Below are 27472 nucleotides of genomic sequence, written 5' to 3' on the forward strand. Positions count from 1 at the left end.
GCACCTGCCAATCCGCCCTGGAGGAAAATTCCTTCCCGACCCCAAATATGGCGATCAGCTAAACCCTGAGCATGTGGGCAAGAGTCACCAGCCAGCACCCAAGAAGGAGTTCTCCGCAGCAACTCAGTACCCATCGCATGCAACATCTCCCCGCAGACCACTGAGCAGACCTGTCTGGTGGTAATTCAAGATCAATTGTCCAAATTAATGATCCTATCATAACATCCCCTCCATATACTTATCAAGCTTTGTCTTAAAGCCAGGAAAGTCTTTTGCCCCTACTACTTCCCTCGGAAGGCTATTCCAGAACTTCACTCCCCTAATGGTCAGAAACCTTCGTCTAATTTCAAGTCTAAACTTCCTAATATCCAGTTTATACCCATTCGTCCTCGTGGCTACATTAGTACTAAGCTTAAATAATTCCTCTCCCTCCCTAACGTTAACCCCCTTGATATATTTATATAGTGCGAGCATATCCCCCCTCAGCCTTCTTTTGGCCAGGCTAAACAAGCCAAGCTCTTTGAGTCTCCTTTCATAAGGCAGTTTTTCCATTCCTCGGATCATCCTCGTAGCCCGTCTCTGAACCTGTTCCAGTTTGAATTCATCCTTCTTGAACATGGGACACCAGAACTGCACACAGTATTCCAGATGGGGTCTCACCAACGCCGTATACAACGGTACTAACACCTCCTTATCCTTGCAGGAAATACCCCGCCTGATGCATCCCAAAATCGCATTTGCTTTTTTAACAGCCGTATCACATTGGCGACTCATAGTCATCCTGCTATCAACCAGTACCCCAAGGTCCTTCTCTTCCTCCGTCGCTTCCAACTGATGCGCCCCCAACGTATATCCAAAATTCTTATTATTAATTCCTAAATGCATGACCTTGCACTTTTCACTGTTGTATTTCATCCTATTCCTATTACTCCAGTTTACAAGGTGGTTCAGATCTTCTTGAATAGTATCCCTGTCCTTCTCCGTGTTAGCAATACCCCCCAGCTTCGTGTCATCCGCGAACTTTATTAGCACATTCCCGCTCTTTGTGCCAAGGTCAGTAATAAAAAGGTTAAATAAGATCGGTCCCAAAACCGATCCTTGAGGGACTCCACTGGTGACCTCCTTCCAGTCCGACAGTTCACCTTTCAATACGACCCTCTGGAGTCTCCCCTTTAACCAGTTCCTTATGTCCATGTGGCAGGTCATGTTACAAAACCATGGGGAAGTCACATCGCCCAGGCTACCTGCCTCCAGACATTATGGGGGTTCACTGACAATGTCAAATGTAGTAGAAAGCAAACTCAGATTGACAGCCTTTAATCTGTGTGTGTGAGTATGCTCACAGGCGGGCACATTTGACATGTATATGCAATGTGAATGAAAGACTCTTTTAGAGGGCATCACTTAATATTTAGCTCTTACAGTGCTTTTCGTCTCAAAGCACCTAACGGTCTACACATCAGTTTTGGCATAGCTAGACTTTCTGGAACCTGGTGGTTTGAGTCACAGCAGGCTCAGCTCAGCTTTTCAGGTATAGTAGACAAACTTGGTACCATATAGTTTGCTGTGTAGGGCCTTGTAGATGAGACCTTAAAAACTGAGGCCAAGATTCCCAATGATAGCTTGCTGTTGTTTGCTAATGATAGTGGCTGCATAATCACTCTGGTGGAGTAACCTCAGTATTGCCATCTCCTGTGATTTTACCACAAGACACATGATATTTAGAGGGTTTTCTTCAAGCCCCAGCCCCTGGAGTCATGTGGTTATGTGAGAATCTCAGCACACAACAGCTGAAACCATTACTGATCCCAGTGACAGTCCAGAGGGGTGGGGCTTGACGTCCCATCTGCATTATCCAAATGGCAGTTATGGAACTTAAGACCCCACAAAAATAGAAACATATGGAAAAAATCATATCTAAAGTAGTTAATAGTTGCTGTTTGCTTTGGTGCCCCCATTTAATTTCAGTTTCTCCCTTGTCCAAGCCAACTAAACACCTAAGCCAGATGGGGGAAGGAAGCTACTGCTGCATCAGATCTCCATTCGGAACTGCAGTGTCGATCCCTTCATCTTCTCTTTATAATCTGAGTCAAATGCCTCATTCTGCGCCACGGTGAAGTGATTCTTCCAGTCGCCCGCAATACCTGGAGGAGAAAACCAGGAATCACTGAGTGAAATTCTGTGGCCTGTGCTGTGCAGGAGTTCAGACTAGATGATAACCATAATGGTCCCTTCTGGCCTATAAATCTGTGAAAACAAAGGAATGATTCACTCTATAATTTACTTTCCCCCTTCTGTCTCTTGCCTCTTTCAGAGAGCTCACGAGAGCTTGGTTAAATGGTGACAATTTTTCACCCTAATTCCTGATTAGTTCCATTTCTCCTTGAGCAGTGTTTTTCCTAGGCAGCTCCATCATTAGCCAGGTTTGGCTGGTAAAGAATAAAACTTGGATCCTGAGATTTTCCCCACCTATGGAAGCAGAACTAGTGGCTGGCTTTTCCTCAGATTATAGCTGTTATTGGCCCTGCTTCCATGTTACCAGCCATTCCCCCTTTCCTGTCAGGGGGCTCTCACCTTTTCTCATAAAGGGAGACACACTGTGATCCATGTGAGCTTTTGGTACCATCTTATAATTGGCAGTGGGGTTCTTCTGCATCTCCTGGAATGAGGTGTGATGGAGGATTTTATTCACCACATCCTCCTTCAAGTCCTTTCCCAGAAACTGTAACACCTTTTGTATTTCACATTTAGGATCCTAGAAAGAAAGACACTTTGTCAAATGCCACACAGAATGATGTGGAAACTATTAAAAGGTGCTGGTACAATGTCACTTTTTCAGCCCAGGTGGTGGGGACTTGGGACAGCGAGAATGGAGGGGTTTGGCATTTCCTTTCAAAGGGAGATCCCTAATCTTCCAAATCCATGTGTGTGTAATATTATTAGGAATCACCAGATAGCACTATTGCAAATTATATTGGCTAGTTCTGTTTATTTGAATGTACAGGAGTTGGATCTTGGAGACATGCCTATTGTCAGCTGTGATGTAGTTCTTTCCAGAACTTGAGCATATTACCTGTAAAGCCTGATCCCTTTGCCTGATTCTCTTGCTCTCTGAATAAGTATTGTTGATAGGCATAGCTGCTTCCTACTTGTTATACTCATGCAAACAAACAACGCATGTGGGGCCAAAACATTACATGAGTTTATATTCTCTCTTCCTCACCTCTTTCATGTCCTCATAGAACAGGTACAGAATCGGCTTGTCCTTTCTCTTCTCCCACCAGCCTTTCACATGATCATACCAAGATCCAAACGCAACTAAAGCAAAGAGAGAGGAGTAGAAGAAAAGGGAAACATTCACATGTAATATGGATTCACTGATATCAGCAAAGAAGTCAGGTTAAATAGTGAATATTTTGGGTGACTCTCAAAAAAACCCAATAATGGCACAATCATAGCAGGATAACAGGTTGATAGGGAAATAAGGGGGTGCTGGATGTCTTGAGACACCCCTTTTACACAGCTCATTCCCGTCCCCTCTCCAGGAATGGATAACTTGAGACTTTAGCTAGGAAAGCTGACTGCCTGAGCATCTAAGACCTGGTGTACACTATGGGGTTAGGTTGAATTTAGCCACATTAGGTCGATTTAAAAATGAATGTGTCCACACAACCAACCCCATTTTGTCAACTTAAAGGGCTCTTAAAATCGACTTCTGTACTCCTCCCCAGTGAGGGGAGTAGCACTAAAATCGACTTTGCTGGGTCAAATTTGGGGTAATGCGGATGCAAAATTGACGGTATTGGCCTCCAGGAGCTATCCCAGAGTGCTCCATTGTGACCGCTCTGGACAGCATTTTGAACTCCATTGCACTAGCCAGGCACACAGGAAAAGTCCCAGGAACTTTTGAATTTCATTTCCTGTTTGGTCAGCATGGCGAACTCAGCAGCACAGGTGACCATGCAGTGCGCCCAGAATCGAAGAGCGTAGAATGTTTCTACGCTCCCCCTATCATTTCCGTCCCTGAGGTTATCGCAGATTAGAAGGCGAAAAAAACTCACTCATGATGCTCATGCGAGCTCATGCAGTCTCCCGCACTAATAGGGCACAGCTTAATGCATGGAGGCATTCAATGGCAGAGGCCAGGAAAGAATTAAGTGAGCGCAAAGAGCAGAGGCAGGACGTGATGCTGAGGCTAATGGGGGAGCAAACAGACATAATGAAGCATCTGTTGGGGGAGCAAATGGACATGATAAAGCGTCTGTTGGAGCTGCAGGAAAGCCAACAACAGCACAGACCCGCGCTGCATCCACTGTATAACCGCCTCCCCTCCTCCCCATGTTCCATAGCGTCCTCACCCGGACGCCCAAGAACATGGGGTTGGTGGGGGAGGCTCCAGGCACCCAGCCCCTCCACTGCAAAGGATGGCCCAAGCAACAGAAGGCTGTCATTCAAACAGTTTGATTTTTAGTGTGGCTACAATAAGCAATGTGGCCTTGTCCTTCCCTTCTCCCTGACCCCACCCAGGCTACCTTGTCTGTTATCTTAATTTTTTTTTAATTAAGAAAGAAAGAACACATGGTTTCAAAACAATAGTTACTTTATTTCAAAGTAGGGAGGGTGGTTGGCTTACAGGGAAATAAAATCTACAAGGGGGGCGGGTTTGCATCAAGGAGAAACACACACAACTGTCACACTGAAGCCTGGCCAGTCATGAAACTGGTTTTCAAAGCCTCTCTGATGCGCAGCGTGCCTTGCTTTGCTCTTCTAATCGCCCTAGTGTCTGGCGCGAAACGATTGTCTGTTGTTGCTTTTACGGAGGGAGGGGTGACTGATGACATGTACCTAAAACCACCCGCAACAATGTTTTTGCCCCATCAAGCATTGGGAGCTTAACCCAGAATTCCAATGGGCGGCAGACACTGTGGGAACTGTGGGATAGCTACCCACAGTGCACTGCTCTGTAAGTCGATGCTAGCCATGGTAGTGAGGACACACTCCGCCAACTTAATGCGCTTAGTGTGGACATACACAATCAACTGTATAAAATAGATTTCTAAAAATCGACCTAATTTCGTAGTGTAGACATACCCTTAGAGATGTTCTAAGTGAATCCGGTCCTTGTTTCTGGACCAGAAACCAAGAAGTGGAGGTTGATGGGAGATGTGCTAATGTTCTTTTATCTTGCCCTATAGGGGTTTCTGTCTAACTGAAATTTGGATACGCTCATGGGAAGAGATTCTCATGTGGTATAATAAAGTATCTTTAGAGCAGCTGAGAATCTGCTCCATAGTTCTTGGCTTAGCAGTGTCACAGCCTGTGAGCTCACTGTTGTAGGGAGACTCTAGCTTCAAGTTTTACCTTTCCCAGTTACAAACTTCTCCAGGAATTCATCCCAGGTGCCAGGCTCTGGATGCATCTTTGCCATTTGGTAGAAATGGTAATAAGAGACTGCCACATCCTTGGCATTTCGGGCAACATAGATGATCTGTGGAGAAGAGAAGGATGTTTACCATGATCAGTCGAGTCAATGTTAGAGTAACAAAACTGATTGAAAAACAAGAAAATAAATTTGCAAAAATATTTTCAGATTTCCCCCCACCCATATTTTAATTGAAATCTGACATATTTTCAATTCTAAACATTTCAGTTAGCTCTGACATTGGCCAAAAAAGAGAGGGGTGGGGAGATTTATGAACATCGCGTCTATTTTTCCATTAATTTTCCAACCAAACTTCCAAAAAAAATGTGACCAGTTTGAGCAAGTGTTAAGGCACTTCAGCTGTTTGTAGGTCTCTCACCAGAGTCACTATAAGTCTCACTGGATAAATCACTCTAAGAGCAGTCCCTTCCAGGCGTAGTCATGGCATTAAAAGGAAAATCCCTCCAAATTTTGAAAAAAATAAACTGCTGAGAACCAAAGGGGCGTGGCAGAAATTCACAAAGTCAAAGTCAACTGATGGGGACTGGCAGAGTAGGCAGCACTACTGTTCCTCAGCTATATCGAAGCTTTCACCCAGGGAAGTCACAGCACTTTACAGCCCTGAGTAATGTAGTGTTTTGCAGATGGGGAAACTGAGGTACAGGGAGGTACGCTGAGCAGGAGTGGCAGAATTTTGAATAGTACCCAGTAGGCCTAATGGCTACTCTTGTTCTTTAACCGTAACTGCTGCCTCCCCCATCAATGCAAAGAATCAAGCTGAAGGGGAGAGAGAAAGAGATTGAGTCCAACAATCAGAATTTCCTTCACAGTTGCCTAGAAAAGAGCACCCTGCTCTTAGGGAGGAAATCCTAGCCCCACTGAAGTCAGTGGGGCCAGGATTTCACTCTCCGGGTATGTCTACAATGCAACTGGAGGTGTGATTACCTGTTCTAGCTTTAATCTATCTAACACAGCTAAAAATAGCAGGGAGGACACCGGGACATAGGCTTCAACACGGCCTGTACAGGCATGCCAGGGATCCTGAGGATGTACTCACATTTCTAGCCTGCACTGCCATGTCCTCACTGCTATTCTTAGCGATGCTAGCTAGAGTGGGTAAGCCAACCTGTGCTTCAAATCACACCTTTGGTTGCAGTGTAGACATACCCTTAGTCCTTGCTATAACCTGGCCCTGGAATCCTCCTCTCCAGCACTGCTGGAGTCTGCAAAGTGCATGGATTGTAGAAATTCAGGGATGATATGTCAAATTAGGCTCATTTGAGTGATGCACTGTTTGACCATCAGTACTTACAATGGTAGTTGGATTTCGTCACTGAGAATCTTTGTGTGTGTTTAAAAAAAAAACAAACTAAACACACAGCAGCACTAGAATCCTATGGAAACTCCAGCTTAATCCATTAGTGTATTAATTTCCAGTGGCAAATCTCAGATAGAAGGCTGCTCATATGGAGAAGGCACTGCCTGAGATCTAGGTTCAGCTGCCAAATCTCTCACAGATTCATTATGTGATCTTGGGCAAGCCACTTAATCTCTCCATTTCTTAGTCCCCCATCTGTAAAATGGGTATAGTAGTGCTTCCTTTGTCTATTTATATTGCAAACTCTGCAGGGCAGGAATTTTCTCTTGCATGTGTATTCACAGAGTGTAGCGCAATGGGATGTCCATCTTGGTTGGAGCCTCTGCTACCACAATGCAAAGAAATAATAATAACCTTGCAGTTGTTTTCCCAGAAGGAATCAGGAAGGAGTTGAACAGGAAGATGGGTCTTTACTAATCGGGGAGAGGGCATTTTAGCCAGCTGTGCGACACCTAAAAAATACAAAAGGGATTAAAGGAAAAAACAGGACTATTACAGCTTTGATCGTAAACTGTTTATACTCAGAAGGCTACTGTTACAAAGAGAGGAATTGGGCCCGCAACCTCTAATAATCCTGAGCTGCCATTTTGTATCTCTCTACTGGATGAAGTCCAGATAGATATGGAAAAGGATAGAAGTAGATTTAAGCAACTAAAGAACCATACATTGGTTCTGAAAGTGGAGTTGGTAAAATCTCCCTCACTGCTGAGTAGGCATGTTGTGTGCACATCTGGTTTCCACAGGGGGTAGTTTTCAGAAAGTCAGACTAGATCATCTAATCAGGCTTGTTCATCTCTAACTTTTCTGATACTAGTGAAATGTACTTATGTGAAACTGTATGAGAAATCTTCTCTCCCCCACCCTCGTCTTTTAATGAGGTGTGAATATAGCTCTGTAAAAACATAGTAGCATATCTTAAAAATGTCAGGGTGTGAACATATAATATTCTATACCCCTTTTAGGGCCAGATTTTCAAAAGAGCTCAGCACCTAACAACTCCCCTTGCAAATAGTGGAAATCTTACCTTTACGGTGGGATTTTCAAAAGAAAATATGAAAGTTAGGTGCTCAGCCTCTGTTGACCATAACTGGGAATTCGGCACCTAATTCCTATAACTCTTTTGAAAATCCCACCTTAATCCATTTTTGTATTAAGTTATTTTTAAAACATTTCAGTTCATATTTAAGTTCCTTGTGCACAGGATCCTAATACCATTGACAGTTTGCACTTATATGTGGTCAGATCCAGTGGGAATCTTTCCATTGACTTCAGTGCACTATGGATCAGATCAGAGTGCCTTTCATTCCAAAGAACTCAGAGTGCTTTAGAAACAGTAAAGGCTAAATTCTATCCTCAAATCTATATGTGCATCTCCCAGCACAGTCTGGGAGATTTGCTTGTATATATCTGAGGACAGAATTTGGCACCATTTAACCAACCCTCCCAACAGCCCAGGGAGGTAAGTATAAATCCTCATATTCAGTTTTGGGCAACACAATTCCTAAAGAGAGGGTTGTCAATGCTGCAGCTCCAATCTCTCTGGGAGCCTGCCTGCAGCGTACGAATCTTTACCATTTGAAATTCCTGGGATGATCAGCTCCATGAAAGGGACCCGAACGTAAATCGCATCCTGTTTACACTTCTCTGCATCACCGTTGTTATAGATCATGTCCACAATTTCACTGATCCAGGTTGTGCCTGGAAATATAAAGCAACCTCGCTAAATACTCTTCTAGCATGCAGTAGGCAGGTCATAAGCACAGTCAGATCCTCTCCTGGTGTAAATTGAAGACCATGGAGTTATGCCAATTTACACCAGATGATGATCCCTTCTAGCCTATGGCCTTTAGCAACAGACTTTGAGGGTGGTGAAATCAGTGCTCCTGGGCTTTCTTGGCCTGCGCTTGAATATGTGATGTCAGTAACGAAGTGACTCAAAGGGCCTATCATCATGGAAGTCCAATATCAACAAACTTGATATAACATCACAATGTTTCTGCTACTGCCTGAAGACCCAATGCAAATTTCCCACTAGGCTTGTGGGAAATAAACTTCTCACAAATGGAGGTGTGAATTGATAGAATGCTGCCACCCTTCAGCGCTGAGCCTATGTTGAGGGCAAAAAGCCACTTCATCCATTCTGTGAAAGAAGAACTCACCTCCAGCTCATGTGGGTCAGAATCAAGTTGACAATTTCCCTTCATGAACACTGATTGAGGGCACTCCAGTGTTAGCCCACAAAGTCTATAGCTTTCAGCAACAGGAGAGTCTATGGTAAATGATGGTAAGAAAGCAACATGGAAGGAATATTTTGCCACTTTTTGAACACATCCCTGTTAGGACAAAGGGGTTTGTGGTCTTATTCTCTTTTTATGCACAGCATTGTCACAGGGCATGGCTTCTCCCCAGCTTCCAAACACTCCCTGCCCTGCCCAGTCACCTTTGAGAAAGCTTATTCGCATAACACAGGCAAGAAGAGCAACAGAAAACAGTCTGGCACTCCTCCTCCTGGTAGTTCCCCAATGAGTTCTAATCAGCTCTGCTCCCCTCCTGGAGCAGTAGGCTCAGTGCTGCTTTCCTCAGCACCTAGCCCTTTGCTCCAGGGACCCACTGCAGGAGTTAGCTCTACTCCACCATGGCTTCCCTTCTCCAGGCACAACCTATCCCACCCACTTCCTTCACCTCTTATTTCCTGCTCTCTGGCAGCTCTTTATAGGCCCAGGTGTAGCCCAGCACCCTTTAATTGGATGGATTGGGCTCACGTGCTCTGATGCAGAAGCACTAGGCCCAGTTCTACTCACAGGGACCAGCTACTGAGGAAAGGGGATCACGATGGCACAGATGGAGGAGGCTTTGAGTAAGAGATTTCTATACCTAACTGAGGAATTGATAAAGGGGTTATGGTGTGAATGTGGCATATATGTAGTATAAGAGTTGGGCAGTAGCCTCCATTTCTGCCCTGGGTTTGTGCCTTTTAGCTGCATAAGAAGAATCTCCTAATAGATCAGTGGCACTCACCTGATTTCGGGTAGGTGGAAATGAGAAGATCATCTGGCCTCGCTTGGAATGATTCCACCTGGGCCCATTCTTCAACAATACTCCAGAATAGGGGAACACCACAGACCATTTCTAATTTCCTCCTTAATACACTTGCATCATTTTCCATCCTGGTAATGCTGGGCTAAAGGAAGAGAAAAGAATGTAAATGGAAGTGGTTTGCTTCCATTAAAAAGTGCTGGAAGACCCTCTCTTCCACTTAGCATTTATTTTGCACAGTGGAGTTTGGGAGACTTGTCAATATTAAATTGCTAGTGATAACCCGAGCCACATTCCTGTTTGTGTAATAGTTTTAGGGCTTGTGTGCAATGTTGAATGTTGCACTAGAGGGTGATGTGACAAAATAGACTTGCGCCTATCCCTAGAAGAGGGAAGCACTATTTACATATTCATTGAACCAGATCCCCAGCTGGTTTAAATTGGCATAAAGTCAATGGGACTCTACTGTATGCTACTGAAAAGCTGGTCCATAAAGTCTTGAATGTTAGCCCACGTCCACACTACAGGTTAAAATCGATGTTATTAAAATCGATTTTATAAAGCAGGCTTTATAAAATCGATTTTGCGCGTCCACACTAGGGCTACTTACATCGATTTTGAGCGTCCATGTTTCCTGGCGTCCATCTTTTCCCTGAGCGTTGCACTCTGGGTACCTATCCCACAGTTCCTGCACGGGTCCCTGGCCTTTGGAATTATGGGATACTACCCCAGTGCATGATGGGGCCAAAATCCCCGTCGTGGGTGGTTCTGGGTACAGCCTCACCCCCCCCCTTCCTGTCAGCGGAACACAGTCACTTTGTGCGGTTTTTACTGGCTGCAGTGAGAAAACGCCATTTTGCAGCAAGCATGGATCCAGGTCTGCTCTTATCCTTGATCGCGAATGCTGTAAATAGTTCACGCATTCTCGTGCTATCCATGCTGAACCATGAGTCAGAAATGCAAGAGAGAATGCTTGACTGCGGGGACGACAGTGATGAGGACTTGGAGAACGAGTTTTCCGACACCCCGGGCTCCTGCACTTTGGAGCTCCTGACGGTTATGGGGGAGGTTCTACCCGTTCCGCGCCGCTTTTGGGGACGGGAAACAAGCACTGACTGGTGGGACCGCATAGTTTTGCAGCTGTGGGACGATTCTCAGTGGCTGCGGAACTTTCGCATGCGTAAGAGCACTTTCTTTGAACTTTGTGACTCGCTTTCTCCTGTCCTGAAACGGCATAATACCAGGATGAGACCAGCCCTCACAGTGGAAAAGCGAGTGGCAATAGCCATCTGGAAGCTTGCAACGCCAGACAGCTACCGGTCAGTCGATAATCAATTTGGAGTGGGAAAATCTACTGTGGGGGCTGCTGTGCTGGAAGTATCCAAAGCAATCATTAAGCTGCTGCTTCGAAAGGTTGTGACTCTGGGAAACGTGCAGGCCATTGTGGATGGCTTTGCTGCAATGGGATTCCCTAACTGTGGGGGGGCCATAGATGGAACCCATATCCCTATCTTGGCACCGGAGCACCAGGGCGCCCAGTACATAAACCGCAAGGGGTACTTTTCGATGGTGCTGCAAGCCCTGGTGGATCACAAGGGACGTTTCACCAACATCCACGTTGGATGGCCAGGAAGGGTTCATGACGCACGTGTCTTCAGAAGCACTACTCTGTTTAAACGGCTGCAGCAAGGGACCTACTTCCCTGACCAGAGAATAACAGTTGGAGATGTTGAAATGCCTATAGTTATCCTTGGGGACCCAGCCTACTCCTTGATGCCCTGGCTAATGAAGCCATACACAGGCAGCCTTGACAGTGCTCAGGAATTGTTTAATTACAGGCTGAGCAAGTGCAGAATGGTGGTAGAATGTGCATTTGGCAGATTGAAGGGAAGATGGCGAACGCTTCTTACTCGCTCAGATCTTAGCCAAACCAATATCCCCTTTGTCATTGCTGCTTGTTGTGTGCTCCACAATCTCTATGAGAGTAAGGGGGAGACCTTTATAGCGGGGTGGGAGGCTGAAGCAAACCACCTGGCCGCTGATTATGCGCAGCCAGACACCAGGGCAATTAGAAGATCACACCAGGATGCTGTGCGCATCAGAGAAGCCCTGAAAAGTAGCTTCCTCATGGGCCAGGGTACAGTTTGAATGCTGAGTTTCTTTTCCATTGATTACCACCCTCCCCATGTATTCAGTCCTGCTGCTGCAAGCTGCCTTCCCTGCACCCTTCCACAACTGCTTGCTTACGGTAATTAAAATAGCCATCTGTGTCTGTGGAAAACATTGAATTCTTTATTAAAAGACAGTCACTGTAAGCAGCGCACCCTCCCTCTTGCATTTAGAAGCCTGCGAATAGAATTACATTAATAGGGTTTTTTTGGGAGGAAAATAGTAAATGGCTAGGGTTAGGGAAGGATGTAGGAAGGAAAGACAAAGTCAGTTAAGGGAGCCCAGAAGTGGCTTCATGGACCAGGGAACGGTGTGATTGGTATGTTTATTTCCCTGTTATTACCTACCTCCCCATGTCTTGACTCTGGCTGCTGCAAACGAGCTTCCCTGCACCCTTCCTTAACTGCTTGCTTATTGAAAATAAAGTTACTGTTATTTGTTAAAGAAATTGAGTTCTTTATTAAAAATCAGACCCTTTCAGCAATCAATCATCATGCTTGCTGTTACAATCCTGTGCATGAAATTTCATAACTCGGGGTTCTCCGGGGAAGGGAGTGAGGGAGGTTTGGAGGAAGGGGGAGGGAGGTTGGTAAGAAGAAGGCGCATCAGAGAAGACATAACAAGATTTATCATGGACCATGGTACGGTATGACTGCTTTGTTTATTTTCTCTGTATTACCCACCTCCCCATGTGTTAACTCCTGATGCTGCAAACTAGCTTCCCTGAAGCTTTGCAAAGCTGCATGCTTTATTTCTTTAACAACCCACCCTCACACTGCCTTTGAATAGCATGTCCTGAGAGCAAAGTAAGTAAATGGTGCCAAGGGAGAGGTTTGGGAGGAGTACAGGAGGGAAGAAACATAACAGTAAGGGGTTTTCAATGTAATGACAGCCTTCTGCTTGGACTGTCCACAGGGGTGTAGTTGGCTGGTGCAGATAGCCTTCCCCCACGCGTTCTTACTCGCCTGGTTCTGGAAGGTGTGGGACAGGGTGAGTACTGAGGGAGGTTATACATGGGCTGCAGAGGCAACCTGAGACCACGCAGCTCTTCCAGCATATCGCGGAGGATGTCAGTCTGATCACGAAGAAGATCCAGCGTTGCTGCCCGCCAGTGCTGATCTTCCTGCCACCTGAAATCATTTTTAGCATCCCTCCTGTCTTCGCATTGACTGGCAGCCTCTTGCCAGTTGTACTTTGCGACCAATTGTTTCCAGTACCCCTGCTGAGCTCTCTCAGTACGGGTTACTGCCATAATTTCTGTGAACATCTCCTCACGCGTCCTCTTTTTTCTTAGCCTTCTTATGTGACCTCCCCGTCGGACAGGAGAAGGGAGAGGGAGGCTGGAGAAATGTGCAGCTGTGTGTGGGGGGGGTGGGGGGTGGAAAGAGTGATAGAAGAATCATAAGAGACACATTTCACAGAACAATGGATACAGTCTTTCTCAGTGAACTGCGCTATTCACCGTACCTTGAACATGTAACTTTACCACAAGGTCGCCTTAGGATTCTTTTAATACTTATTGCTTGTGGCTGAGGACTGAGATTTCAGCTCAGACGCAGGTCAGGGGAGCACACAGACCGTGTCCAGAGACAATGGTAAGTTATTTGGTAGTGAGCCGTGCAGTGGCTTATAGTACCCTGCACCCCCTGCTATTATCAGGTAGCATGAACAGTATTGGGGCAAAGTGCTTTAAGGAACAACACTGGTTTCTTTTCTTAAGCCATGGAAAAGGTGCAGCACAGGGAAATACAAGTTCCCTCCCACAATCATCTGTGCTGCACTTTGGAGTTAGCTTTAATGCCATCTACCTAACCCCATCCCCCCTCTGCCATGGCAATTAATAGCGATGATTCATGCTGGCCAAGTGCTAGGGGACACCGCCCCGTAGGAATGAATAGCTTTCTAACAACCACCACCTGGGTCATTGTTTTAGGAAAGGTTTTTCATTTACTGGCTCAGCACAGAAGAAAGGAATGAATGGTCATCTCTGTTCCCTTACTAAAAGTACATTACTTTCTAACAGGAGACCATGAATGATATCACTCTCCTGAGGATAACAGACAGAGAAAAAGAAATTATGCTTCTTGAATGCCAGCAGTTGCCAGGTCCATGTACTGCTAGGATTTGTCATGCAATGATACCTGATTACGTGCTGCAGGCATGGCGTGGTAAAGTTTCGTTTCATGGCGGACGGAATAAGACCGCCCTGCCCAGAAACCTTCTGCAGAGGCTTTTGGGGTACCTCCAGGAGTGCTTCATAGAGATGTCCCTGGAGGATTTTCGCTCCATCCCCAGACATGTTAACAGACTGTTCCAGTAACTCTAATTCCAGCTGCTGCATGCAAGCACTCATGGCAAATCACTCACTAAAAAAGGCTTGCATTCATTCAGCCTATGCTTTTAATAAAAAAAAGTGCACTCACCAGAGGACGATTCCACAGCATCATTTTCTGTGCTACTGGCTTGAGAGGGCTGGCAGGGTACTTCTGTAAAGGTTAGGAAAAGATCCTGGCTGTTAGTGGGAATTGAATGCTCTGTGCTCTCTGCTGTTTCGTCCTCCTCTTGGTCCTCTTGGTCCTCATCGTGATCTTCGCCGTCCTCTAAATCTTCGGCAGTGGCAGAGATCACTACCCCCACTTCTGAATCCACAGACAAGGGGGGGGGTTGTCGTTGCACAGTTCCCCAATATTGCGTTCAGCTCCTCGTAGAAGCGGCATGTTTTGGGGCCAGATCCTGACCTGCCCTTTGCTGCTTTGGTCTTCTGATACACCTGTCTGAGCTCCTTCACTTTCACCCTGCACTGCAACGAGTCTCTACTGTGTCCTCTCTGCCTCATGGCATTAGAAATCTTTTCAAAGGTTTTCTCATTTCTTCTGCTGGACCTCAGTTCTGAAAGCACTGGCTCTTCTCCCCATACAGCTATCAGATCCAGTAACTCCTGTGTGTTCCATGCTGGAGCTCTTTTCCTATTCTCAGGAGATTGCATTGTTATCTCTGCTGCTGAGAGCTCCACGCTGGGCAAACAGGAACTGAAATTTCAAAGTTCCCGGGGCTTTTCCTGTTTACCTGGCCAGCAGTAGAGTTCCTTTCCCTGTGCAGAGCAGCCACTGGTGCACTATGGGATACCTCCCAGAGGCCATTAACTTCTGTTTCCGTCCACACTAGCATAAAATCGATTTTATAAAATCGATTTTAGGGTTACTCCGCTCGTTTAGGTGGAGTACAGAAATCAATTTTAGGGACCCTTAAAATCGATTTACAGTACTCTGTAGTGTGGACGGTTACAGCTTTAAATCGATTTAAAGCTGTTTAAATCGATTTAAAGCTCTAGTCTGGACCTGCCCTTAGAAGAGTTCTATCCTAATTCTCAGGAGCAGAAGTAGCCATGCTCTCAGCTGAAGGAAGGAACAAGATGAGAGTAGTGGGGACGGGGGGAAAAAATAAAGCAAGTCGTAGAATTTTGAACCGATTGCAAATATTATTGAGAAGACAGGGAAACCGCACTCAGAGCACTACAGTAAATGACTATAGTGGGAACCAACATTTTGATTCTAGCCAGAACATTAATGGGAATTTATGCATGCTCCAAGAAGAAAAACAACAATAACGATACCTAGCATTTTCATTTATAAAAGGCCAGATTCTGTCACCTACTTGACATGAGTTAGAGGGTCATATTGTGATCCCTCATCCTTAGCAATATATATCTAAATCTTTATTTGAATGAATTGTCTCTGTTTAGATCCTATAAAATAGCCTAAGTTACTACATATAGCCCAGACTTGTATATTTGCACTTTTTTAAAACACAGCTTGATTTTATCCAACTTTCAGAACAAATTTTGTTTTATGAGAGTTATGATACTGGCCAATTATTCCCACATACAATACAAATACATTGAAGACGTTCAGGCACTCAGCTCCTATGGAAATGTTGTGGGGCGTGTAAGTCTGATTGACAGATAAATAGGCAGGTAGATTGGATACTTGAAATCCTCACAAAACTTCACGAGCCATGATAGAAATGATTATTTTTAAGATTAGATCTTCAGCTGGTGTTAGTGTAAGTGCTGATTTAAACCAGCTGAGGATGTGGGCCTTGTACTCTTTTTCCTACATTAAAAATAATGCAAAAATCAAACCCCTGACTCAGAGATGAACAGCTGGGTGAGTGCCATTAAGCTAGCTGCAGGTCATGCTGCACTATATGACAATGGTTTTACTTAAGGTGTATTTCAAGAGGCATCCACTACATAAATAGAAAGATTATCACCGCAAAAATGTATAGTAAAGAACAAAATTGTCAGACACACAGATGAACATAACTTGTTGGGGGAAGAGTCAACAGGGGTTTTGTAAAGGGAAATCATGCCTCACCAATCTATTTGAATTCTTTGAGGGGGTCAGCAAGCATGTGGACAAGGAGGATCCAGTGGATATAGCGTATTTAGATTTTCAGAAAGCCATTGACAAGGTCCCTCACCAAAGGCTCTTAAGCAAAATAAGCTGCCATGGGATAAAAGGGAAGGTCCTCTCCTAAGTTCTCTCTAAGCTGCGTGGCCATGCAGCAGGCTATCAAGGGCTGCATAGGTGGAGAGAGGTACCCCTCCCCTGGCCTCGCCCAGCCTTGCCTTGCCCAGCCAGAGCTGCCACAGCCGGGGAAAAGCGTCCCTCCCCTGGCCCAGCCTAGCTGAAGCTGCCATGGCCAGGTCCGAGACAGGTCATCTGGAGTGGAGAGGAATTAAAACCCCAAGACAAACAGCGGCGACCCCTGCCCATTGTGCTTCAGCCAACTCATGTGGTGGGTTTAATGAGCAACTGCAAGTTAGCGGGAAGTGCCCGAGCTGCCGTCCCAAGACCCAGCTGCACACCGCGGAATGAAGTGCCACGCTGCCCTGGGCCCCCCAGTGTGTCAGGCCTGCCCCCAAGCTAGCCCAACCTTGCAAGCCAGCCGTTGGGATTAGTGAGGCAAAGGCTGATCCCCTGTGTGGCTCGTGGGGTGCGTGTGACCAAGCACGGGCTCAGCTGTGACTGCAATTCCAGTGGCTGATGCTGCCAAGGGTGGTTTTACCCCTCCTGTGGGAGCTGGGGAGCTTGAACCTACCCATGAGCACCTCCCCCAGGGGGCACAGGGGGCGGAGGGCAGAGCCCCACCCCACTCCGTGCAAAGCTGCCCACTAGGCCAGCAGCCTGTGAAGCTGGAGGTGCCCACAGTGGTGTGGGGAGTCTGTGTTGGGGAGCACCCCATGGGCAGCCTCATACCCTGAACTTTTCTGGGCTGGAGGGGCTGTGGGGAGCAGAGCTGCTTGTGACCGTGGGCTGGGACAGCGGTGCTATTTCCCCAGCCCTGCACAGAGAGGCACCCCAACCCAGCCCCACCGGAGCTGCCGTGGCCAGGGAGAAGCCCCTCCCCCAGCCCAAGCTGCTGCAGTGAGAGAGAGCTAGGGGGTCCTTTCTCCCCACTGCAGCCCTGGGGCAGCTTGCACCCCAAATCCCTCATCCTCGGCCCCACCCCAGAGCCTTCATCCCCAGCTGTAGCCCTCACTACCATTAGGGGTATGGAATGGCTTCCGTATGAGAAGAGATTAAAAAGACTGGGACTACATAGCATGGAAAAGAGACAACTAAGGGGGGATATGATGGAGGTCTATAAAATCATGACTGGGGTGGAGAAAGTAAATAAGGAGCATTATTTACTCCTCATAACACAAGAATTAGGGGTCACCAAATGAAATTATTAGGCAGCAGGTTAAAAACAAACAAAAGGAAGTATTTTTTCACACAGTGCACAGTCAACTTGTGGAACTCCTTGCCAGAGGATGTTGTGAAGGCCAAGGGTTCAAAAAAGAACTAGATAAGTTCATGGAGGATAGGTCCATCAATGGCTATTGGCAGGATGGGCAGGGATGGCATTCTTAGCCTCCGTTTGCCAGAAGCTGGGAATGGGCGACAGGATGGATCATTTGGTGACTGCCTGTTCTGTTCATTCTCTTTGGGGCACCTGGCATTGGCCGCTGTCAGAAGACAGGATACTGGGCGAGATGGACCTTTGGTCTGACCCAGTATGGACACTCTTATGTTCTTAAACTGAATATGCATAGACATTTCTGTGGAAACCACTTCTTTTTTAGTGGACATTTCATGTAGATTTAAAAATTGTTGCTGCCAGGTGAATCCAACTTGCCTCATTCTGGAACAAATCATTTTATGAGAGCTCATTAAACCTGGGCAGTGTCTTGCATGCAAGAGACTAGCTCTCTCTCAAAATAATGGGCTACAATCTCTAAGCATGAGAATGTTCTAGCTTCTGTAGCTCTAAAGCAGACCTTTCACCGAATATGAGGGCTTATCTATATTAGCAAACATCACCAGTATATGTGAATCAGTGTTAAATTGTTTTATTACATCAGAGCAAACTCCTAGTGCAGACACATTTAAACTACTTTAAACCATGTTTATACTGGTTCTCTGAATTCAGTAAAATAATCAGATCAAGCTGAACTGCTTTAAAAATGACTTAAACCAGTTTAACTGCATGTACATTAAAAGTTTGCATTGGTGTAAGTTGATTAGGTTACATAAAAGCAAAATACCATGTGGAGATGTGTCCTCTAGATACCTGTATTTTATCCCTTTCACTCTAGCTAACTGATTAACCACCTAAAACAAAGCACAAATTGAGGGGATAGGTGGTTCTGTTATGCCCACACGTCTCAGTGATGCCAATAAGAAAAAACATGTTAAAAGGGGTGGGAAAAGTTGGCACATATCAACATTTATTCTTCCATTTAGAGCAGCTCTCCACTCTGCAGTCAATACTGGGAACAGGCAACTATAGATTTTATAAAAATTTCATCTGCCTGGCTTTTGAAAATAAGAAGTTACTTTCTGCGCTGGAGATTTTAAAGCCAGCAAGGATCATTATGATCATCTAATCTGACTGGCTGCATTACACAGGCCTGAAAATTTCATCCAGTGATTCCTACATCCATCCCAATAACTGATTTTGGAAGCCTCTCTCAGCACTATACAAAAGACCTAGACAGCCATTGTGCCAGCACTCTGCATAGAGAAAATCATAACACATAATACAAAGAATGTTGAAAAAGTACTGGCCTCCGTTTATTGAATGTCTATTCAGCCCCCTAATACTCAGCAGTGACTTAAGCTGTTTCAGTAAATTAGAGGAGTTTCTAGTTTCCTTTATAACACTGTTGTTTACTTTGTGGTGTAGGAGGTCATGAGAGATTAGCAAACTCCAGAGACTGACGTTAATAGCTCTGAAAAGATCTTTGCTGCGGCAAGTTTTCATTAACTCATATTTGTGCCATATTTGCCCAATAACTTGTCACATCACCCACTGTTATGCAGTCAGCCTATACTGATGAGTATGCCTCTAAATAAACCATGTAAGGAAAGGTCCTGCTATCATTAGGGTGACCAGACAACAAATGTGAAAAATCAGGACGGGGTGGGGAGTAATAGGAACCTATATAAGAAAAAGCCCCAAATATTGGGACTGTCCTTATAAAATTGGGACATCTGGTCACCCTAGCTATCATTCACTTGCACATGAGCTTATGTTGCCATGAGAATTGAACAGTTTTCTCTCTGTTTTTGTTTTAAAATCTCAGACTTAGCATTGCACTGACATAGATTGTCCCCTCTGGCATTAATAGCCATGACAGGGGAATGTTTACTGAAAATCCTCATGAAGATGAACCCAAATTGCCTCATTGAAGGAGCAAGATTGCCATCTCCCAGATCTTTCGATTCCACAAGATTCACCTCGATCCTGGGGGATCTACATGAGGTCACGGCCATCTGTACAAAGACCCCACATTCCTTCTCTTGTTTATTGGACACTCGAATACCCCTGCCAGTGCCACTGGATTCCCCCTGTGGCTGTGGAAGCTCCCAGGTTCCTGGGACAAGGGCTGCCAAGATAAGTCCATATGGCCTGGAACAGTATTATTTTTTTCAGGCATCTTCTGGGGAGTTGGAGGGTTGATGATATGCATCTCCGTGATTCTACTCCAGCCCTCTCCTCCCCCAGTGTGGATCTTAGAACCTGCAGTGAGCCCTCTGCAGAGTCTAGGAAGTGCAGGGGGATGGTGCCAAGGAGGATCTGGAGCTCCAGTTACATGTGGAGGAGGTATCAGAGGGTAGCCGTGTTAGTCTGGATCTGTAAAAGCAGCAAAGAATCCTGTGGCACCTTATAGACTAACAGACGTTTTGGAGCATGAGCTTTCGTGGGTGAATACCCACTTCCTCAGATGCATGTGGAGGAGGGGAGATGCACTCACCGGATCTCCATGCAGCTCTCAGCAGGGATGATTCTTACACTAGTCCTACTGTACGTGTTAGGCAGTGGAAGAGTTAAGCTTATGGTTGAGCTTATGGTTGTTTGGAGACCAAAGGTGCCTATGCTAGCCTTGATCGGCAAAACGGGATGGCAGCTGCAGATTGGTTGTCATGATTGTGTCCCCCTTAGGGCTTAGCTCTTTTATAATGCGTATTGGCCAAGGCCCTACTTAACTTGCAATTTTGTGGAAATCGGGGATTCCGCAATATTAGGCTTCCACCATGATTTTGACAATGGGAGCCCCCACAGTCAGCCCCATGTTCCCGCTCTCAGCCCCAGGCCCCAGCTCTCAGTCCCGGGTGGCCAATAGTGGAAAATGGTGGAAAAGTAATAATGGACTTTATTATTGCAAATAACAAGGTAATTACTTTTCCACGGCTTGTCTGCAAGTGAGCTGCAATTTTTTGACAATCATCCCACAATTCAAGTAGGGCCTTTGTAATTGCATTTTATTTAGTTCATTCTCAAACAGAGCAGGGAGAACTCTTTGCCGTGAATTGTTTTTCAGCCTGAGCTGGCCTTTTTCTGTTTGGAAGTGAGTCATGAGAAGACTTTGATTTTTACAAATGTATTTATTATCATTATTACAGTTCTTCCTATGAGCCTCAACTGAGACTGGGGCCCTGTGGTTTTAGGTACTGTACGAACAAACAGCTAGGGCCAGTCTCTGCTGTGAGAGCTGACAGTCTAAACAGGCAAGGGATGGAGAAAGGATGGTGAACTGAGACACGGAGAGAGTAAGTGATGGGTTGACCACGTCACTGCTCTGTGCCTCAGTTTCCCCATCTGTGTAATAAGGATAAAAATACCGACCTCTTTTGTAAAGTGCTTTGAAATCTGCTGATGGAAAGCTGTTGCAGAGCTGGGACATGAAGCCAGGTCTCCCGAGTTTCAGTCCAGTGCCTTATCCACAAGAACATGCTGCTTCTCAAATGTGTGTGTTTGTGGAACATTTGTATGAACTTCTCTTGGACTAGAGGCCATTTGAAAACTAGGTTTGTTACGTACGTTTGCTATTCTCAATCATCCCCGTGTGACTGGTCCTATGCAGACAGCAGCATCTGCCAGCAAAGCTTTGCCCTCACACCTGTGTTCTTTTGCTAGCGGGAGGCAGATCACAGTAAACTGCTGTCTGGAGAGAGTTTTTTATTGCCAAAATGAGTGGGAAAAGCAGGAAGGCAGAGTGAGTCCCCATGTGTCAAGAGAATGAGGTGCAGCTTTATACAGTGAGTTCGGAGTATCTGGAAGAGTGTGTTGATCTGCAAAGTAATGTGCACATCATGGTTTTTCTGACAGAGAAGATGAGGGCACTAGCGCAATCTCCTGGGAGAAGAGGGAGGAACAGGAGGGCTCCAACAACCAAGAACAAGGCACGCTGAAGGAGAGGGAATTTTTGATCACTAATCACATGATCCATCCATCACATGCTCCCCGCAGAACACTTGAGGGGAAAAAGGCATGAAATGATTGTAATGACTTGGTTTGTCAGCAGGACAAATGGGTGGATTGACTGTGGGTTGATAATTTGACATGCTTATCTGTGGACAAGTTTTAATGATTGTTCAGTACCTGGAGGGGAAGCAGCATAACTGACATTGGTAAACGCTCTAGATTGACTAAAATAACAAAATACACAACAATTCAGAAGAGGAGAAAAACAGGTGCTAAATAAGAAGTTGAACAAGTAACATCCCTGTGATGCTTTCCAAGGATGCCCAGAGTTGTGAGGCCCCTCGCTGCTGTCTGCCCTTGGTGTGAGGAAGCGTTGGCTGTGCCTGCTGAGGGTCAGCTCCCCAACTCCATTGACCAGGGGCAACACAAGCCCTCCCCGATATGCCTTGCAGGCCCTGCTGTCTCTCTACAAGTTAGCAATCAGCACACTCCAGTTCTTAAACCCTCTGAACCTCTTCCCAGTGTGTCCACCTCTGGTCCACTGGACACTAGCAGTATTCACAGATTTGCTGCTTCCAAAGGAACAGTACCCCCAGCTTATCAGTTTCACCTCAGATCCCCGCTCCACTTAACATCCAGCACTGACATGTATATAGTCAAATAAAGTAAAAGTTTATTTAACCCAGCATAGAGCTACAAGGCAGGAGGGATAGCTCAGTGGTTTGTGCATTGGCCTGCTAAACCCAGGGTTGTGAGCTCAATCCTTGAGAGGACCGTTTAGGGATCTGGGGCAAAAAAATCTGTCAGGGGGTACTTGATCCTGCTGTGAAGGCAGGGGACTGGACTCAATGATCTTTCATAGTCCCTTCTCACTCTATGAGATAGGTACAGCTCAAATAAGAGATAGCAAGTAGAAATATTAGAAACAGATGATTATGTACCAAACAAAATCATAACATGCCTTCTAGACTTAATTAACAAAATACTCTGATGTCTTGTAGAGTATTGCTCACCCAAAATCTTTACAGAATTTCACAGCCAGGCTGGCTATGCCCCTTTCATAAGACAAACACAGCTAGCTTGCTTCCTTGATGAAGGACTCTCTGCGTTTCCTTGTATCCCCCAGATATACCCTAACAATCCTCTGTCTTTAGTTAGAAACTGGACACTCCCTACTCTCTGGTAGTTTTCAAAATCTTTTCTTCTGCCTGGGGCTCACTATGAAAATAGACCCAACATTGCCATGAATTGTAAGCCTGACACACACATGACCAGTCAGGAAAATAGGCAATTTGGTACCGCTTGCCTGAAAGGAATTTGCCTGAGTTATGTCACCTCCTGGTGACCTGCTTTAACTTTAAGACCTTAGGAACATGATTTTCAGTATAGATACTTAACTGCTTAAATCTGATCTGTACACACATTTTGGTGTGATTTTGTTAACCAGTGGGCTAGTGGCTCTCGGTAGCGACCTCACATGCCCCTTTTGGTGAACTATTTTACGTACATCTGACCCTGGAATTCCCGTAAAAAAGACTCTATGCACTCCTGTGCCCTCTGCCAGCTGGCATGCAGAGGTCTCTGGGTCACAAGTCACTTAATTCAAAATACAGTCAATGGAGCTGAAATGAGTATCATAAACTGAACACAACACAATAATTCCTCTGAAGGCTGCTTTTGACTCACTTCTATTAAAACTTGTCAGCTCATTGGAACTGCCCATTTAACTGATAACAAACCTACATCCCTATAAACCACGGGGGTAACCTACGGCACGCATACCAAACACGGCACGCAAGCCGATTTTGAGTGGCACGCTGCTGCCTGCCGCAGTCCCGGCCCCCAGCCCCACTAATCACCCCGCCCACTGCTCTCCCCTGCAGGGCAGGAGGCAGAAGCTTAGTCCTGTGGCAGCCAAGCTTCCCCCTCTCCCCGCTTCTTCCCCCAGCTTTCCTGCCCCCCTTCCTCTCCTTCCCTGCGCCAAGCAGCTGATGGCCCTTGCAAGGGGGAGGGCGGAGAGTGGCAGCGTGCTCGCTGCTCCCGTACAGGCCGCAGAGAGAGGTAGGGACAGGGCCTTGGGGAAGGGGGTGGAACAGGGCACATCCCTTCCAGCCCTCTACCATGAGCTGCTCAGGGCAGGGGGCTGGGAGCACCCCCACGAGCTGAGCACCCCAGCCCTCTGCCCTGACCCCCACATACACACTCAGCCTTCTACCCTGCACCCCCAGACCCTCTGCCTTGAACCCCCCACCCCCAGCCCTCTGCCCTGACCCCTCACACACACTCAGCCTTCTGCCCTGCACCCCCCCACCCCTAGCCCTCTGCCCTGAACCCCCCCAACCCCAGCCCTCTGCCCTGACCCCTGAACCCCCCCACACATAGTCTTCTGCCCTGCACCCCCATACCTCTGCCCTGACCCCTGAACCCTCCCATACACCCAGCCTTCTGCCTTACACCCCCTACACACCGCAGCCCTCTGCCCTGACCCCCCCACACACAGCCTCCTGCCCTGCAGCTCCCATATCCCCAGCCCTCTTCCCTGACCCTTGACCCCCCCATACTCCCAACCCTCTTCCCTGACCCCCGAACACCCCCCACACACACACCCAGCCTTCTGCCCTGCACCCCCCACACCTCTGCCCTGACCCCTGAACCCTCCCACACACCCAGCCTTCTGCCCTACAACCCCCACACACCCCAGCCCTCTGCCCTGACCTTTGTACCTCGCTCCCCCCCCCATCTGGGGTCCCAGCTGCCAGCCCGCGTCCCGGCCGCAGACCCCGCTCAGCCCACTGCTGGCCTAGGTGAACAGAACCCCATGCTGGCAACGAGCTGAGCAGGCTGGCAGCGTAAGATCAGCATTTTAATTTAATTTTAAATGAAGCTTCTTAAACATTTTGAAAACTTTGTTTATATTATATAACTAATTATTATTGTATGTACACTTATAGAAAGAGACCTTCTAAAAACGTTAAAATGTATTACTGGCAGGCAAAACCTTGAATTAGAGTGAATAAATGAACACTCGGCACACCACTTCTGAAAGGTTGCCGACCCTTGCGATAAACCTTACTCACTGATCCGAAGTTAAGGACCCCCTTGTGCCGTAAAGCTGGGGAACTTACTGTGTATTCAGTTTGGTTGTTGTAGGCTTTTTCACTGATCAGAGCCTAGGATCCCTTCTGGGCTCTAGCAGTTTTCTTCGTCATTCAGTTGCTGTTTTCTAAGATTAGCTGCACTCCTTTCCTCTTCCCCAGTGCTATGTTACACGATTCGCCTTCTGAGAGGCGGAGTCTGGCTCCCGAGATTTTATTTCCAGGAAGTGGTGATCAAAAGATGTTTTTTGAAGATAAGTTTAGAGTTCAGAGTACAAAGCTGGATGTGTGATCAACTTGGAAGCCTGAAGGCAAAAGCTCCCTGAGTGCAAGAGCTACTGCTCAGAAAGGGATCCAGCCTCCCATCAACTTAATAAAAACCTACAACTAAACTGCCCCTCAGTTCTTTAGCTTTGCAATACAATCGAGATTGTGAACATTAACTCAGAGACTGGCAGATAGTAACTAACTTTGTTCTCTATTAAAGGGATAATTTTTAAGGTGATCATTATACCACAGAATAAGAAGGAAAGTCTCAAGAATAGGATCGAAATGGACAATAGTTCAAAAAGAGAGACAAGGTGGGGGAGGTAATATCTTTTATTGGACCAACTTCTTCTGCTGGTGAGAGAGACAAGCTTTCCAAATTAGATAGAGCTCTTCTTCAGGTCTCATCTCTGTCTCTCTCACCAATAGAAATTGGTCCAGTAAAAGATGTTACATCACCAATCTTGCATCTCTAATACCCCAGGACCAACATGGCTACAACAACACTGCATACAACAATGGTTTCCAAAGGCACTTGGCAATTTTATAAGTTCATGTAACCAAGAGACATGATGAATATCTATTTTTAAAGTGGAGTTACTGTACTTTGTTATCGCTTGCATTGAAAGGGCAATGAGGAATTAGATTAATAATATTTAGCTTTTACTGAGCGCATCCAGGGGTCTCAAAGTGCCTTACAAAAGAGGGTGAGCGGATGGGATTTTCAAAAGTGCCTCAGTGACTCAGAAGTACACGTCATATTGACATTCAGCGGGACGTGCTCCTAAGTCACTTCAGTGCTTCTAATAATGAGCTCCAGCACTCTATTCTATTCTTATATAGGTTTTTATAGGTATCTGAGCACCTTCCAGTCTGGCATTAAGCATCACCATCCCCATGGTACAGAAGGGAAAAGCTGAGACACAAGGTGCGATTTTGCAGCTGGGATGGGAGGTGCCAAGGTAGCTTAAAATTGTTTCAGGAGCCAGAGTGGCCCCTGGTGTAAGTCAGAGTAGCTCTAATTTATGGCAGCAGCACAAAAATCTCATCAACAGAACAATTATCAGACTTGGTTAAGGTTACCCAGCAGGTCATTGTCAGAGTGCAGGTCACTTTACTCCCAGTCCAGAGCTCTAGCCACTGACCCTCACTGCTGCCACGTATGCTCTTCTAGTTATTAACCATTTTACTGCATTGTGCGGAGCCTTTTTTAAATATCAGCATCACATTTGCTATCCTGCAATCATCTGGTACATAGGCTGATTTAAGTAAACCACAGCTAGTAGTTCTGCAATTTATTTGAGTTCCTTCAGAACTCTTGGGTGAATGCCGTCTGGTCCTGGTGATTTATTACTGCTTAATTTATCAATTTGTCCTGAAACCTCTTCTACGGACACCTCAATCAACAGTTCCTCAGATTTGTCACCTAAAAAGAATGGCTCAGATGTGGGGATCTCCCCTCCTATTCAGTGAAAACCAATTCAAACATTAATTTAGCTTCTCTGCCAGAGCCTTGTCATCTCTGAGAGCACCGTTAGCAACACAATCATCCAGAGGATCCACTGACTGTTTGGCGGGATTTCTGCTTCTGATGTACTTTTTTTGCTGTTAGTTTTTGTGTACTTAGCTAGTTGCTCTTCAAGTTCTTTCTTGGTCTGTTATATTATACATTTACACTTGACTTGCCTGAGTTTATGCTTCTTTCTATTTTCCTCACTAGGACTTAAATTTCCAATTTTTAAAGGATACCTTTTAGCCTCTAATCATCTCTTTTATTCAGCTGCTTAAGCATGGTGGAATTTTTTTGGTCCTTTTACTGCCTCAGTTATGGTGCTTTTAAATAGTCTCCATGCAGTTTGTAGGCATTTCCCACTTGTAACTGTTCCTTTTAAATGCCATCTAACTACCTTCCTCATTTTTTGTAGTTACTTGTTTTGAAGTTAAATGCTATTGTGGTGGGTTTCTTTGGCATTTCTCCCCCTCCAAGAATGTTAAATTTAATTACTTCATTGTTGCTATTACTGGGACGTTCAGCTATATTTACCTCTCTTGGCCATATTCTGTGCTCCACTTAGGATTAAAATCAAAAATTGCCTCTCCCCTTGAGGGTTCCAGGACAAGCTGAACCAAGACGCAGTCATTTAATGTGTCTACAAATTTTACCTCTGCATCCCTTTTTGAGATGACATGTGCCCAGTCAATATGAGGACAGTTGAAATCCCCCATTATTATTGGGTTTTCTGTCTTCATAACCTCTCTAAACTCCGTCAAAGTCACCATCACCTTCCTGGTCAGGTGGTTGGTAGCATATTCCTACTGCTATACTCAGATTATTCAAACATGAAATTT

The 27472-nt window shown here is 45.8% G+C and overlaps 1 protein-coding gene across 1 annotated transcript; it reads right to left on the bottom strand.

Annotated features, from left to right (window-relative positions):
* Positions 1-1933: 1933 nt before the first annotated feature.
* On the bottom strand, positions 1934-27392 carry LOC127047129 (sulfotransferase 1 family member D1-like). Its single transcript, XM_050945094.1, has 8 exons — positions 24887-27392; positions 9819-9981; positions 8373-8498; positions 7155-7252; positions 5362-5488; positions 3224-3318; positions 2575-2755; positions 1934-2144 (listed from the first exon to the last, which is right to left on the bottom strand). Exons 2-8 carry the CDS (start codon positions 9964-9966, stop codon positions 2032-2034), a joined length of 888 nt encoding a protein of 295 aa, XP_050801051.1. The 5' UTR covers positions 9967-9981; positions 24887-27392; the 3' UTR covers positions 1934-2031.
* Between the last annotated feature and the right edge of the window lie 80 nt (positions 27393-27472).

This window comes from Gopherus flavomarginatus, chromosome 3 (genome assembly GCF_025201925.1).
Source record: "Gopherus flavomarginatus isolate rGopFla2 chromosome 3, rGopFla2.mat.asm, whole genome shotgun sequence".
Lineage (NCBI taxonomy): Eukaryota > Metazoa > Chordata > Testudines > Testudinidae > Gopherus > Gopherus flavomarginatus.

Coding starts and splice junctions, on each gene's coding strand:
- LOC127047129 (XM_050945094.1), bottom strand. CDS start 9,966: ATGGAAAATGATGCAAGTGTATTAAGGAGGAAATTAGAAATGGTCTGT. Junction 8,499..9,818: donor TTCCACCTACCCGAAATCAG/GTGAGTGCCACT, acceptor TTATATTTCCAG/GCACAACCTGGATCAGTGAA. Junction 2,756..3,223: donor TCTATGAGGACATGAAAGAG/GTGAGGAAGAGA, acceptor CTTTCTTTCTAG/GATCCTAAATGTGAAATACA.